Raw genomic sequence first — 16,597 nt, forward strand, 5'->3', positions numbered from 1 at the left:
TTTGATGGAAGCTAGGAGCAGAGTACCCAAGAAAAAGTTATTAAATTGTTACTATATGCCAGGCACTCTGTTAGGTCTAGGGGTAGAGGGTTAAAAAGAAAAAAAACTGAACTAGTGCCTGCCCTCAAGAAGCTCACATTCTAATGGGGAAGACAACATATAAATAATTAGGTACAAACAAAGTATATGGATAGAAGAGAGCACTGTAGATGAAAGGTAATCTCAGAGGGAAGGTGATGGGTTGGGGAGAGTATGGAGAAAACTAGACCAGGAAAGGACTTCTGTAGGAGATGAGATTTCTGCTGAATTTTGAAGGAAATCATGGACACAAGGGAGTAGAGGCAAAGGGGAAGAGGCATGGGGGACAGCCAGTGGAAAGGAAAGGAGGCAGGAGATAAATTGGGGTGTGATCAAGGAAGAGTGAGAAGGCCAGTATCACTAGAATATGGAGTAAGTGGAAAGTAAGAAAGCCAGGCAGGTAGAAAGAGGTCAGCTTGTGAAGGTGTTTTAAAAAGCCAGAAGATGGTATATTTCATCCTGAAAACAATATGGAAACATAGAGTTCATTGAGTAAGTGGATGGCATGATCAGATCTGAGCTTTAGGGAAATCATTTTGACAGCTGAGTGAAGGATAGACTGGAATGGCTCCAGAGAAATCCTTTTCCCAAGAGATTGCAGGCCATAGTTTAATTTCTTCCCAATATATGACCCTGTGATGGTTGCCTATTGGGTAAGGAGAGGGACAAGTAACTTCTTCTGCAAAATTCCTTATGTTGACTACCTACACACACACATATGTATATATATGGGTTATGTATAAAATAAATACAAGGAATATATATCCCTTGTATTTTATACATACTACTTATATTATCTCCCCCAACAGAATATAAGTTTCTTGTGGGCAGAAACCATTTCAACTGTGTCTTTTTGACCTCAGGACATAACATGGTACCTAGCACACAGTAAGTATTTAAGAAATGTTTGTTGGGTACTCCACTCCTAGCTCCCACCAAGTCCCAAAGAAAATTCCACCAGCTATAAGAAGGCTTTTCCAGTCCTCCTTAATGCTAGTGCCTTTGCTCTGTTGACTATTTTCCATTTCTCTTTTCTATGTCCTGTTCAGACACAGGCGCTTGTGTGTCGTCTCTGCCATTGGATGGTGGGGTACTTGAAAACAGGGACTACCTTTTGCCGTTCTCGTTATCCCCAGCACTTAGCACAGTTCCTGGCACATACTAAGGGCTTATTAAATGTGCATTGACTGACTAGCTGACCACAGGAGAAGATTACAAAATGTTTGTGGATCAATGGGCAAGTCTTCACATCTGATGATTTTCAAACCCATAACGTTTACCCAAGAGACAAATCTCTCCTATGAGCTTAAAACAGCCCAATCCTTCCATGCAGTTGGATCCACATTAGCGCAAGTGTATTATATCTCATCTTGTCCTTTGACCATTGGAAGGTTCCCCAACCAGTGAGAGAACTCATTAGGGAAATAAAAGAGGCTCAAGTGAAGGGAAATGCTAACCTAGGCTCAGCTGCTAAGAAAATTACTTCAGATTTCAAACCTTTCTCTGTTCTTTTATATATAAAGACAAAGACATGAGATTAAATGTAGCACTGGAAAACAAAGAAATTGTCTTTTTTATTTTTTTGGTGATCAATCACAAAGGCTCTCTATAGCTTCACTCTACAGAAATGCGCAATATTAGAACAGAGAGGGACCTTACTATCACATTATACAACAGATGGAAACTGAGGCCCAGATGATAGGGGAAATGACTTGATACTTGTAGATCAAGTCATTAGTAACAGTAGGTAGGAAAATCTGGTCTCCCAAGTTCCAATCCAGCATCACATACTTAACCTCAGAATTTCAGAGGTGGAAGGATTCTGAGAAGCCATACAGTCTAATTTAGATCTGAAAGGAATCCCCATGATAACACACTGGACACATGGTCCTTCAGGTTCCCTTGAAGACCTCCAGCTCTTGAGAAATCTTATTCTCCTCTTAATCAGTTCTGATTCTTAGGAAATTTTCAAGTTCGAATTGGCTTCTTTGTAGATTCAATCCACTGTATATGGCTTTAGCCTCTTGCGCAAATAGAACAAGTATAATCCTTCTTCCACATGACAAGCCTACAGATATTTAACAAGCAATTTTGGCATAAAAGGCCCCAGGCAAGCAGCACTAACTGAGGCAGATAATGTGAACTACACCCTCAAATCAACTATGTAATTCATGATGTGAAAACAATATAAGAAGTAATTAAATTCAGTTGAGTGGGAAGGAGAACGTTTTTTTTTATGGTAACTTGGGGTGAAGGAGGGGAAGACTCTCCAAGGCAGAAAGGACCTCAGAGGTCTTCTATTCTAACCCACAGGATTTGAGATTCCATGCTCTTTCTACAACTTGTAGGAGAAAAAAGCAGCACCACAATTATTGACATGGTAGGAGGGGAAAGTCAAGGCAAGAGAGAGGCTAGTTTAGCTGGAAAGGAGGAAGGGCAAAGTGCTGGTTAGGTTGAATTGTGTGTTACTTTATAGAATGAAAAGAGAGAAGGAGAGAGCCAAAAGGTTTCAGCTCTCTGTCCCCAAAGCATGTTTAAACTAAATCTCTTCAGTTGATCAGCTATCTCTGATGAACAGAAGAGGGCCCAAGAGCCCAGGGAACAGAAGAGTTCTATAGTCCTTCCAATCCAATCCCAGAGCAACAATCCCCATTGCGATGAGGTTCCATGTTTCCCCCAACACCACCATTAACCCTCTATTGGCTACTACAAACAGGAAGTCAAGGTATCTTAGTCAATATATCAATGTACCTAGAGGGAAGGACCAGAAGCCAAAGCTGCTATCTCCTCTAAAACTGTGGCAGGAACAACCCAGGACCCAAGAGTCCTAGCAACAGCAGTACTCAGCTCTCCAGGCAACTGACCCTACCATCCTGGCTCCAAGCCATTATCCAGGAGAGCACTCACTATGGAGATGGGAGATGGACCCTGCAACAGCTTTTTCAGACACTGCAACCTTCACCTCTTTAGCAGCCACAGCTACTAGAAAACAGAAAACAAAATTGTCCCCTCCAAAGTCCTTGGCACAGTCAAATGGTTTGACTTCAAAAACAGATGTGGTTTTGGCAATGGAAATGACACTAAGACGCATTACCATCTGTCTGCCTCCTGCAATGTAAAGACCCTTCCCTCTATCCTGTGATTAAAGCCTCCTGCAAATCTTTTCTCCCCCAATAGAATGTAAATACCTTGAGAGCAGCCACTGTCTTCCTATTTTATTTGTATATACATAGTAAGCAATATTTTGTTTAATTTTTGTCTTGGTTGTTGTCCTTGTTGGTTGAGTGATTGAGAAATGAAAGCTCCCCTACTGTGACCCTAAGAAGTCAGAGAGCTGGTCTGCCTTGCCCACTTGAACTCAAGTTCACAGCCAGGACTGGTGGAGGCAGGACGGTGCAACAGAAGGAACACTGGATTTGGTATCAGGAAGTTTGGGTGGAATCTTCACTCTTCCACTTACTACCAATGTGACCTTGGCAAAGTTACTTCCTGGGAATCTGTTTTCTCATTTGTAACATGAAGATGTTGCCTTAGACAGACCGTAAGGCCTCTTCCAGCTCTAACATCAAGCTCCTATGATCTAGGATGATGTCACTATAGAACCTGAGAAGTAAAAGAATCCCTTAAGAAGGAGGATGTGGAAAACTTCTGTTCTATATGGTTGCAAGAAGTCCAACAACAAAAGAGGCAGGGTGGATCAAACAAGAAAAAGAAAGCTTACAAACTACTAATATACCGAATGGTGTTATAGTTACATTAAAGAAGGTGATGAAAATTTTAGCCTCTCCTCAAAAATGGAAAATTGCATTGGATAAGATCCACAATAATTGGTTTAAATGTTTCATACTGTTGCATGAATTATTAGCAAGGGGCTTTACCAGTTTCTTCTCAGAAATAAGTCTAATCCCACCTTTCTTAAAAGAAAGATTTCATAAAGCTATTCCCAAAGGACAAAAACATGATTGATCTCTCAAAATATAAACCATATACCTCTCAAAATATATGGTCATAAAATATAGGCCCTACTTTATATAAAGTATTCAAAGCTTGTGTCATGAAAAATCAATAACACTTATAAGAAAGCAACATATTCACTGAGGAACAAAAAGAATGCTCTGAAAAGTCCCAGGGATATAAGGAGCTGCCTGAAAGTGCTGTAAAATATGTAATGACTTTATTGACTATCACCAATCTTTTGAATAAGTTCCATGCTATGGATTAGTCACATACTACCAATACATAAAATTGACTCAATTACACTGAGAATGCTAGAGTTTTTATGTCCACATGGAAAACTATTGTTTATTTTAAAATACTTCTGACTCTCTGGACTTCCTTTCCATGTCCCAGCAACCTACTCACCCTAGAAGATCCTTCAAACCTGAGCCCCATCTTCTGATTGATAAGTTCCATGGAGAACCTATATTTTAAAGAAGTACAGGGACCGGTTTGTGGGCAGCTAGGTGGCAAAGTAGATAGAGTACCAGGCCTAAAGTCAGGAAGACTCATCTTCCTAAGTTCAAATCCAGCCTCAGACACCTACAAGCTGTGTGACCCTGGGCAGTCACTTAACCCTGTTCGCCTCAGTTTCCTCACCTGTAAAATGTGCTAGAGAAGGAAATGGCAAACCACTCCTGTATCTTTGCCAAGAAAACCCCAAAATGGGGTCCCAAAGAGTTGGGTGTGACTGAAAGCAACTGAACAACAGTAACTTCAACAAAGACCAGCCCCAGACTCACTCTTTCACTCCCCTCCCAACTCCCTGCCTGACACTCCAGACTTTTCCTCCATTCTCCCTATTGCCTACCACCTCCTCGTTACCCCCTTGCTTTTCAGCTTCCTTCTATGTATTATCACCCACTCGATAGAATGTAAGCTCATTTCGAGTAGAGATTACCTTTCTGTTTTCATGTATTTGTATCCTCAGTGTTTAGCACAGTACCTGGCTATCATTTAGCCTAAATAGAAAGAAATATGGCTATCAAATTAAGGAAGCAGTTAAACAAAAACACCTTATTAATCTCTTAACATCTATGGATGACATCAAGCTGCAAGATTCTATTGGAAAAAAATGCTGTAAGTAGCTCCTTTATCTCATGGAACCCTTATGCAATTATATTAAAATGTCATTTGGACTTGATAAGCATAAAACTGTTAACGCATGCCATGAAAAAGCTGAGAGCTTAGAGCATGAATCTGGAGGTCACATTGAACTATTTAACAGAGAAGATCTTTACAAATACGCTGGTCTCCTCCAGGTAAAAACCCATCATGCATAAAGTCATAAAGATGTCAAGGAGAAGGCTAGATACATTAAGAGACTTACTGACATCCTAGAATTAAAGCTGAATGGGAAAAAATATGTTTGAAGCAATTAATACCTGGGTAAAAATCAGTCTTAATAGATGCCATGGGAACTTTAAAATGGACCACACTAGATTTGGAAAGTTCCCTAACAAATACCCATACAAAACAAAGGACTAATCTCCCTAAAGTAGCTATAGAAAGTTTACCACCTCCATACCAAAAGGAGAGAGAAGGTTGATTGAGATTCTTAGAGCACGTGATATACAGAGTTAAAAAAAAAAGCCTAAACAAATACTTTGGGGATAAATATATATTAATTCATGGAGAAATGGTAAAGGATAATTAATAGACAATAGAATTGTTGACTGTGACTGAAAGTGGCTTACCTGCAGACAGTCAATGAAATGACTGAGAACCACATTTGCAAACAAAAGTCACTCCATGGGCCACATCAACACCAACTGAACCGATAATATATTGACAAAGAAACATCAAATAAATGGCTGAATCATGCAGATTTGTTTGAGGAAAAGAGGAGTTTTTATTGGCAATTTGGGACCAGGGCACTGCCAACCCAAATCACAGAAAGATTATCCCTCAAGGAGTTCAGACTTAGTGATCAATGCTTATAATGAAAAGAAACAGTCGAAACTGTGCAACCTCTAAAAATTTACCACCTACCAAGTACCTATCAAAACATGACCTAGTAGGTTGCATGCATCCTGGAGAACTCAACCAATAAGCTGAAGAATGACATTTCTAATAGATGTCACCAACCCAATATTCAATCTCCCAGCTACATGAGAAAATATATATAAAGCACTTTGTGAGCCTTAACATAATATACAAATACTAGCTATCAATATTGTGATTATTATTACATGCAAAGAAAAAGCTTTCAAAATACAAGGAACTGGCTGAAGAGATCAGTCATATGAGAACAGAATAAGGTGTATATGATCCTCACCCTCCCAGGAGTTGTGTCCAAAATGTTCTCCAAATACAGGGTGTATGGGGCAGCTAGGTGGTACAGTGAATAGAGCACCGGCCCTGGAGTCAGGAGGACCTGAGTTCAAATCCTGCCTCAGAAACTTAACACAAAACTAGCCGTGTGACTTTGGGCAAGTCACTTAACCCCAATTGTCCTACCTTCCCCTCTCTAAAAAAAAGTAGCAAATACAGAGTATAAGCTTAAATTGTAATACTTCTTTTCAGATAAAACAAAACAAAAAGACAACCCAGTTATTTTGCCTAGCAATAAAATAGTCTGTAGAATATCAAACATACAAGAATAATAGAATAGTGACTTTCCCTAGCACTGTTTCTATTTGAATCCTATAGAAAAAAAAGATGAAAAGAATGAGATGACAATAATATTTGTTTGTTGTCATTGAGTCAGAAGAGTTGTGGACATAGAGTAACCAAACACTGTTACTCTGGCATGGGTGTTAGCAGTAACAGGAAAAACAATATATAAATTGGGAAATGCCTATGTCAGTCTGGGGCCACCTACTAGAGATTATTCTGGGAGTGTGGAGAGGGCAGTGGGGAGAGTGGTGATTAGATCAGCATATAAAGCCTTGTACTAGCAGCCTGCTATGGATGACACTAGAGATCTTCCTCAGTTATGAGACATTGAGCCTATCATTGTGACTTATAATATGGTCCAGGATGTGGTCCATGGGCAGCTGGGTGGCATGGTGGATAGGGTGCTGGACCTGAAGTCAGGAAGACTCATCTTCCTGAGTTCAAATCTGGTCTCAGACACTTGCCAGTTGTGTGATCCTGGGCAAATCACTTAACCCTGTTTGGCTCAGTTTCCTCATCTATAAAATAAGCTAGAGAAGGAAATGGCAAACCACTCTAGTATCTTTGCCAAGAAGACCACAAATGATGGGGATCATGGGATCATGAAGAGTCAGACATAACTGAAACAACTTAACAACAATAATAATCAGTATTCTGAGGTATACCTGAAACTCATAGTAGTTTGGAATTTTGTGTCCCTTTATCCTTCTTAGTAAGTTGTGTAGCTCTCCATGTGTTCTCTTGGAGAGACTAGATCTCAACCCCATCCTTTAGTGAGTTTTTTCCATGTGTGTTCTTTGTGTGGTTTCTGAGAAGCCTCACTAGTCTAGCTCACTATTTTGGCATGGCAGAAGACTGAGATCAGAGACAGTTACTGACATCTGAAGGCAAAGTAGTACAGTGGAGATGAACCTGGAGACCCAGGACCCAGGCTCATATGCCATTTCTGCCACTTTCTAGCTGGGAGACCTTGACAAGCAATTTTCTCTCCTGGAGTCTGCTTCCTTATCTGCAAAATAAGGGGACTGAACTAGATGACATCCGAGGCTCCTTCCAGCTCTGATTCTGTGATCCTGTGCTTCTATTTAGAACCTTGTGAGCATAAGATATGGCTTCAGACAGAGTGCTCATGGAATGAATCAAGCAGCATTTAGTAAGCACTTATTTGGCAGGCACTGCTACTACTATTGTTGCTGTTACTACTACTACTATGCTGCTGCTGCTAACACTGCTGCTGCTGATACTGCTATTACTAACTTTGGAAGAAAAGTCATAAAGAGCTGGGGGTAGGAGTGGGGAGAGATCAGAAAGCCCCCAATCAGAATGGAGCACTTGGATATGTTACCTAAATTAGCTTAGTCCTTCAATGTCATGCCAATCAAACCTCCAAAGGATTGTTTTATAGAACTTGAAAAAATGTCACTTGAATAATCAAGAATTCAAGGAAAAATCAAGAATCTCAAAGATTTTTAAAAAGTAGGAAGGGAGGTGCTTTGTTCACTTGGTATGGAGTTGAAACCGGGCAAATCAATGTCAATTCCAGCAGAGGACAAGCTTTAGTAAGACCTGCTAAGTTTAAGAGATCGTGTAGGATGGACTCAGTATTCTAGGACCAGCCTTGCTAAGTTCAGAGTTTCATTCCTAAGAAGTTAGCTATGGGATGAGGAGTTATTTTGGTTACTGTCTCAAATAGGCAATCTACTAAGCAAAGAGGGGCTGCTATCTGCATTGGTGAAATGAACCCTTGCTGTCAATAGTCTATAGATTTAAATCATTAAAACTGAATGCCAAGCATGGGGCCATGCACATAGTAGGCACTCATATATACTTGCTGAATAAGCAACTTAATGAATGTTTTCTTTTTCTGAAATGATAGGGTGGAGATGTTCTGAGATTGAGTATTAATTGAAAATTTCACATGTTTTGGACAATATCTCCACATTATTTATAAACAACCAATTGGTAGGTTTTTGTGTGTCAGTAGATGTAGTCCCACCATTTTTCATCATCATCTGTAAGTAGAGGCAAATTCATTTGTGCAAGTAGCAACATGTTGTAGAGTCACAAGTTCTGAATTCAAGTCCTGCCTACATAACTTTTAGTTTTGCCATCCTGTGCAAATCACTTTAGTTATGTGAATCTTAATTTCCTCTTCTATGAAATGGGGGTGGTGGTGATACTTAGACCACCTCCTTTATAATGCACTGTATAAATATGAATTAAAATTATATGCCTCTGATTTTTCCTCAGGCATTTCATACAGAATTTTACAAGTATATAACCAACAATGGGGTTTGTCAACTGGGTGTAATTCAATTCTATGAACACTGAGTAGTGTCCTGCTTTGTAGTGCAATACTCTTCAAAGTGCCATACACGTACCCCAGGAGGAATATAAGGTGATCTACTGGAACACAGTAAAAAAAGACTATTTAGATATTTTTTCTAAACATTTAGAAGGAAATTAAGTCCTGGTAATGTTTATTATATTGACTGACAGCAGGACCTTCACTCAGTCTGTATACGAGATGGTCATGTGTCACATATGGTCAACGTGGGACCATGAAGGAGGGTAGGAATTGCACAGCTCTGAGGAATCAAGGACAGTAGCAGACCCACTCCTGTACTTCTATCAGAACATTGTAAAATACTGTAGTTTAGGTGTGTCTAGTTAAAGGGATTACCAGATTATATTATCTAGTATTTACTTAAATAATTAATACAAGACAGGAAACTAATGTGAAAGATTCCTGCAAAGAAAGCACAGATTAAAGATAATACTAATAATACTGACACTCATCATATTAATGATGCTAGCAATGGTGGCACAGACACACATAACCTGAAAAGCACAGATGCTTCACCAACTCCTTTCTATGAGCTCTTCATCAGCCACTTTAAAGACTGAATCAAAATGAAAGCAGATGATGCTTGACCATGAAACCTTTCTGTTGTGCCAACACAGAATTGTTCTGATTTTCTCATGGCAAATGCTTAAAAGGGCTGTCAAAGTGAAAGGGGAATTGTGCATTTTTCTTTGTTATAAAAATCAAAGTGTCCCAAATCTGCTGCCTTTTCTGTGAGAACAAATGGCTCTCAATAGTGTGCTACCTTGCTAATGTTTTTGAAAAAATAAACTTAATCTGTCCCTTGAAAGGAAAGGAGACATTTCAACAATAACAAAAAAAATAATTGATTTTTGAAAGAAACATTCTTGTAGTCAGTCAATAAACATTTATTAAGTTCCTACTATGTGTCAGGCACTGTGCTAAGGGCTAGAAAAAAAATTTGGAAAAGAGGTGTTTGGAAATATTTCCTTTATTATCTTTGTTCTTTGATGCCTCTCATTTACATCAAGAGAGAGGATGATATAGAGGATAGACAGTTAGTCTTACAGCTCAGAAGACCTGGAATCGTTTACATATCACATAAAATGTGATCTTGGGCAAGGGACTTTGTGTCTTAAGTATTCTAGGCCAGTGGTGTCAAGCACCAATAGAAATGAGGGCCAATAACTGTGCATAAGGACCCCTGACAGCACAGTGATCTCCAAGTCCAAGTGATCTCCAAACTTTGTTGACGCCCTACCCAATCAGTTGGGCATCTAGGTGGATAGAGTGTCTGGCCTGAAGTCAGGATCTTCCTGAGTCCAAATCAGATATCTTACTAGCTCTGTGACCCTGGGCAAGTTACTTAATCCTGTTTGCTTCAGTTTCCTTATCTGTAAAATGAACATAAGAAGGAAATGGCAAACCACTCCAGTATCTTTGCTGAGAAAACTCCAAATGGTGTCACAACAAATCAAACATGACTGAAATGACTGAACAGTAACAACAATTTTATCAGTAAAAAAAATAAGGGGCAGCTAGGTGGAGCAGTGAGTAGAGCACCCACCCTGGAGGCAGGAAGACCTGAACAAATCCATCCTCAGACACTTAACACAAAGCTACCCATGTGACCTTGGGCAAGTCACTTAACCCCAATTGCCCTACCTTCCCCCCTCAAAAAAAAAAGCAAAAATAAATAAAGAAATGAATGAATGAATAAATAAATAAATAAAATATATATGTTCCCAATATGCCTCCTTATTAATAAATTATGTGCATTACTACAATATAAAATAATATATACGTTAGTACTATATATACACATCTACACATGTCATGTGTGGTTTTATATACAAATATGTATGTATTTTACAAAATCAGACAGAAATTACATTTTAATCTGGTAATCTAGTTCAGGCCACACTCAAGTATTGTGGGCCACATATGGCCCACAGGTGGCTTGTTTGACACCTCTACTGTAGGTGCCCCTGTTGCCACCTCTATCCATCTTTACAGGATTTATTGGTCAATGTGAAATGTACCACACATAAAAATTCTCATATCTACACATACAAAAAACAAAACCCTTAGGAACTATACTTTCTAACCTGTTTATTTTTTTTAATATTCCAAACAAAGCTTCAATGATGTTTGAACCTATTTGCTATTATAAGAATGGGAATCTGAAGATCTTCCCTGCCCCTTGGCCCTTTGATAGGCTTAAGTGACTGAGAACCTTCCCTGATTTGAAAATACACCCTGTCCCCTAATAGGTTGAATGTGGTCATAGGGAACCTGTGGCAGGAGGCTTTTTTTCAGGAATGCCCACACCTTGTTACTTTGTGATTGGGCAGCAGGTCAAGAGGGTTGTGACATTCTCTGAGTCAGGAAAAGGCTACATATACTCTGATGTGAGGTTTTGCTTTGGGGCTCACTTTGGGAAGAGTTGTGTGATTTGGCCAGTTGAGACTCTGGGCAGCCATTGAGCCCCCCGGCTTTGAAAACCCAGATGTTGGTGCTTCCCTCTCTGGTAACTAACCAGGTATGGATGTAATGGTCAGACAGCTGGAAGCTCTATCTGCTGATGTGTTTGCTGAATTGTGTTATTTTCTGCTTGTCACTTCTGTTTGTATTTTCTGAAGTTCAGGGTGTTGACTTTTTCCGCTGAACTAGGCAAATGATTATATGTTTGATTAAGGTAAGATGCTTAACCCATTTTGAGTTGCTTTCCTTTAGAAAAGCAGATCTAAGAACCTGTGCTAGCAGCCATCCTGGGTATGCTAGGGTGCTTGCTGCTACATTTGATAAAAATATTAAAAAATACAAAATGAACAGAATGAAGAGAACAGTGCATGCAATAACAGCAATGTTGTTTTAAGAATGACTTAGTAGGGGGTGGCCAGGTAGCACAGCAAGCACTGGTACAGTGTCGGGATGACCTGGGGATCGAATCCAGGCTCAGACACTTAGCACCCACCCAGAAACACCTAACCTTGAGCAAGTTACTTAACCCCAATTGCTTTAAAAAAAAATAATGACTTAGTGGGGGCTGCTAAAGGGTGCAGTGAATAGAGCACCAGCCCTGGAATCAGGAGGACCTGAGTTCAAATCCAACCTCAGACGCTGAATACAAAAATTAGCTGAATACAAAAACTACCTTGGGCAAGTCACTTTACCCCAATTGCCCTACCTTTCCCCCTCCATAAAGAAAAAAAAAAGATTGACTTAGAGTAAATAAGTTATGTTGACTATTATAAATACCTAAATTAACTATAAAGGACATAGAAAGAAAAGATGCTATCTACATCCAGAGAAAGTACTGATAATTAAAAGCATGTATAGAATAATTTTACATACCTATGCCTATTTGTGTCTAACAATAGTCATCCCTAGCTTGGGGGTGGGGAGGAGGGAAAAAAGGGGAAAAATACATTTACATGATAATTTCATTGTTTATTTGAAAAGAAGTCCTGTACAGCAGATCTGCCGTTTCACATGCAATCATTTTTTAAATAATACTATGTTATTAAAGTACTTGTTTTATTCCATAAATTTATACCATAAATTAAAAGTAAAACTTAAAAATGCAACTCTTTCTGATTAGTTTGCAAAAACAACTGATTGACATAAAGGTAGATGGAAATTCACCAGCGAAATCTCAATAAACATCTTTGCAGAATGACTACCATAACTTAGCAGTTTCAACCAACAATACTCTTCTTCCTCCTTCTGGCTCTACACATCTTTGAAGAAAATTCTCCCAGCTCTGACTGCCACTAAAACTAAGCATCAAGTTAAACTGAGAACCAGACCTATGAATCACTATCACGAAATGAGATCTTTTTTAAAAAAATCAAGAAACACATTCAATTGCATTGATTTCACAAATAAATATCATGATTAAGAATTCTTTTAGTAAATAAAAAGAATTTGGGTACTAGAAATAAAGTACATTTAAAAAATAATATTCAACCTTTATCTCATCTTTTTGAAATTTCTATTTTAATGTCCTATAATGTACACAACATATTAATACAGTGAAACATGAATTGTTCTTGTTAATCACTTAGTCATGTTCGACTCTTCATGACCCTGTAGACCATAACATCCATGTAATTTGTTAATAAGTAGAACATATGCTGGAGGTACACACTTTTTGTTTATTTTTTAGTGAGAAGGTGGAAGATAAAAAAAGTTGAGAGGTCACTTCTATATACCACTGTTCTAAGTGTTGGGGAAGTTACAAAGTTTGTAGAAGATACAAGTCCTGCCCTCACGGAACTTATGTTTCCTCCCTTACTAATGGTTAACCTTTGAACAGTGATTTATAACTATCCTCAATGTTTATAAGCCCCATATGAAAATTTCAGTCAATAGATCATAAGTGGCAGCAAATTGTTTATTTTATTTTCATCATCCTAACTGTAATTATATTAACTATACTATCTTGGTTTGTCCTTTTTTCTGCTGAGGTTTATTTTTTATTTTATTTTTATTTATATGATAAAGATGAATCCAGAATGAGATTTATGGACAGCCAACCTGTTAGCTATACATGGAAGGTTTGTCCAGTCACCCTTGTATGCAAGTTATTTGTTGCATAAATGCACCTGTATTTACCACAATTTACAATGCAGCAATTTACATGGGCAAATTACAAAACATTACCATTGTAAGAGAGAGGGCCCTTACCTTTTCAAGCATTGCGTTGCCTTGGTGAGCATTGATGTTGTGTTTGTTGACTTGTCTTTTGTACTTATATTCATAAACTTGCTCAGTGATATTAACTAGAAGTGTTGACGGACTAGAAGCCAGCTTTCCACAGTCATAGACAGTTCCACTTTCAATGTCAGTTGGTGCCGTAGCATAACGTAAAATCAATCCCATTATGAGACCTAGAAATAAAACGCAGATGTAATGACTTTGAATAAAGGAAATCTAGACTATTCGGTACTAGGTACCCATATAATTGGCAAAAAAGGCTTCAATAGTTTGTGGCCTTCAAATGCTTTCATTCCTACACAAAGATCAGTTTTGTGGTCCTTATTTTTACAATATTTAATTTAACTCAAATTAGCTCAAATTAGAAAGAATCTTAGTATAGTAGAGTACTGGCCTTGGAATCAGGAAGATTTGGATAAGAATCCTACCTCAGCTATTTACTAGTCATGTGACCCTGGACAATTCACTTAACCTCTCTGACCCTCAGTTTCCTCCTTTGTAAAATAGAGATAAAAATACTAATACCTACCTCACAGAGCTATAAGGAATATCAAATGAGATAATGTGTATAAAATGCTTTCCAAACCTTAAAGTGCTATGTAAATGTTTTATTTTATAGGATTACTAGAATTATTATGTGTCTTAGAATTCCGTTGCATTAGAATAAACACAGAGGCCTCAACCTACTGGTCTCTGGTAGAGTGACAAAAAACATAAATTTGGAGTCTATCAGACAACATGATATCAATCCTGGCTCTACAATGACACATTTAGGACCTGGATTCAAATCTCTCCTCTAACACATAATATATACTCTTGGGCAAGTCATTTAACCGATATGAGTGTTGGGCAGCTCCTAGGATCTATATAACCTTTGTGAACTGAATACCTACAGATTTCTTTATTATGTAGGTGACAACCTTGGCCCTTATTCATCTGTAAAATGAGGGAGTTACATTAGATGACCTGTGAAATATCTTGTAAAGACAGCTAGGTGATTCAGTGCATAGAATCCGGACCTGGAGTCAGGAAGACCTGAGTTCAAATCAAGCCTCACACATTTATTAGCTGTTTACCTCAGTTTACTCATCTGTAAAATGTGCTGGAGAAGAAAATGGCAAACCAGTCCAGTGTCTTTGCTAAGAAAACCCCAAATGGGGTCCCACAGAGTTGGACACAACTGAAATGAATCAACAACTAAATGTTTTCATTGTGACTATTTCTGTGTACCCCACAAATGATAAAAACTATAATGTTAGGAGGCAGCAAGTTTCAGTAGCAAGTGCAGAAGCTCTAGATTCAAAGGGTCAATGCCTTTGATACTCAGGCCCAGTGTGACCTTTAGCAAATCACATAGTATCTCCTGGTTCAGTACTCTTATCTGGAAAAAAAAGAAATGGTCTGGAATAGATCATCTCTGAGGTGGGCTCCAACTCTAAATTGGTTGTACTGGATTAAAAATCAAATAAAATGTGGTAGGTTTTTTGTATAAACAAATAGTTATCTGTTTTGTCTAATCTGAACTTTATTGTACTTTTAGTCTTTGATAGTTGAAGATTGTTCTGATCCATTCAATGGTTTATGTGACATATATAAATTATGCTTTGATCTCAAAATTTGATAAGTAGATTTGTAATGGATTTGGGAGAAAGGAACTTTTAGTTTATTCTTGTCACACACCATAATATCATTATACAAATGTGTAAGGAAATGACATTTTCAGCATTTGTGTCTGAGCAACCTAAAACATGAAGCCATTCTTTAAACCCCTTGTCAGTCCTTAAGAGTATGGATTGTTGGGGTGGCCAGGTAGCACAGCAAATAAGAGCACCAGCCCCAGAGTCGGAATGACCTGGGATCAAATCCGAGCTCAGCCACTTAGCACACACCCAGAAACACCTGGCCATGTAACCTTGAGCAAGTTACTTAACCCCAATTGCTTTAAAAAAAAAAAGAGTATGGATTGTTTCATTCTCTGTCATGGTCAGCTCAACACCTAGCACACAGTAGGTGTTTAATAAATGCTTGATTATTGATTAATTCCCTTCCACCAAAATTACTTTGTATTTATTTTCTATGTATTTTGTATGCATTCATTGGCATGGTTTGTTCTGCCAAGTAAAATATCTTCCAGGGCAGGATCTATTTTTTATTTTGTGGGCTTTTGGAGTTTTTTCTTTCTTTTGTCTTTCTTTCCCCAGTACCCTGCAGGTAGGTACACAATGGATAGAGTGCTGAACCTGGAGTCAGAAAGAGCTGAGCTCAAATGTGATCCTAGTCACTGCGTGACTCTGGGACAAGTCACTTAATCTCTGTTTGCTTCCGTTTGTAAAAACAGAGATAATGACAGCACCCACCTTCCAGGGTTGTTGTGAGAATCAATATTTGTAAAGCACTTAGCACAGTGCTGAACCCGGCGCATAGTAGGTGCTGCACAGATGCTTATTCCCTTCCTTCCCACCCCACCCCAACAAAGTGGATGTTGGTTAGGTTCCTTTTCTCTTAATTAATCCTATCCCATTGTTTAACTCTTTGCCTCTGGGGTTATCAGCTGTTGAGCTAGACCCTGCTGACAAGCAGAAAAGGGAAAGCAGAAGAATAGCATTTCCCTTCCTTTCTACACACAGTGAGCCACTTCTCACTATGATGTGCACTCAGGACACTTGATCGATCGCAGCACTTGTTAGAAAACATAAGGGAAACCAAGAGATTGCCTGCAGTTGTTCCCACGGACGTGGACCGCTGTTTTGGGGAGCACTCCAAACTTCCTGCAAAAATCTCATGCCTGTCTTGTATGTAGCTGGCTGTTTACATGTCGCCTCTCCCAATAGAACGTGCTCTCCAGGAGGCTGGGAC

The 16,597-nt window shown here is 38.7% G+C and overlaps 1 protein-coding gene across 2 annotated transcripts in view; it reads right to left on the reverse strand.

Annotated features, from left to right (window-relative positions):
- The window catches only part of SLC9A9 (solute carrier family 9 member A9), a 741,333-nt gene that overhangs the window by 696,477 nt on the left and 28,259 nt on the right, over nucleotides 1-16,597 (reverse strand). For both annotated transcript variants that reach the window (XM_069104699.1, XM_069104698.1), the window contains exon 2: nucleotides 13,712-13,914. In XM_069104699.1, coding sequence (XP_068960800.1) covers nucleotides 13,712-13,914 — 203 coding nt within the window. The remainder of the gene's footprint in view (nucleotides 1-13,711; nucleotides 13,915-16,597) is intronic.

This window comes from Petaurus breviceps, unplaced genomic scaffold (assembly GCF_028583685.1).
Source record: "Petaurus breviceps papuanus isolate PSGF00001 unplaced genomic scaffold, PetGlider_PUasm1.0 688, whole genome shotgun sequence".
NCBI lineage: Eukaryota > Metazoa > Chordata > Mammalia > Diprotodontia > Petauridae > Petaurus > Petaurus breviceps.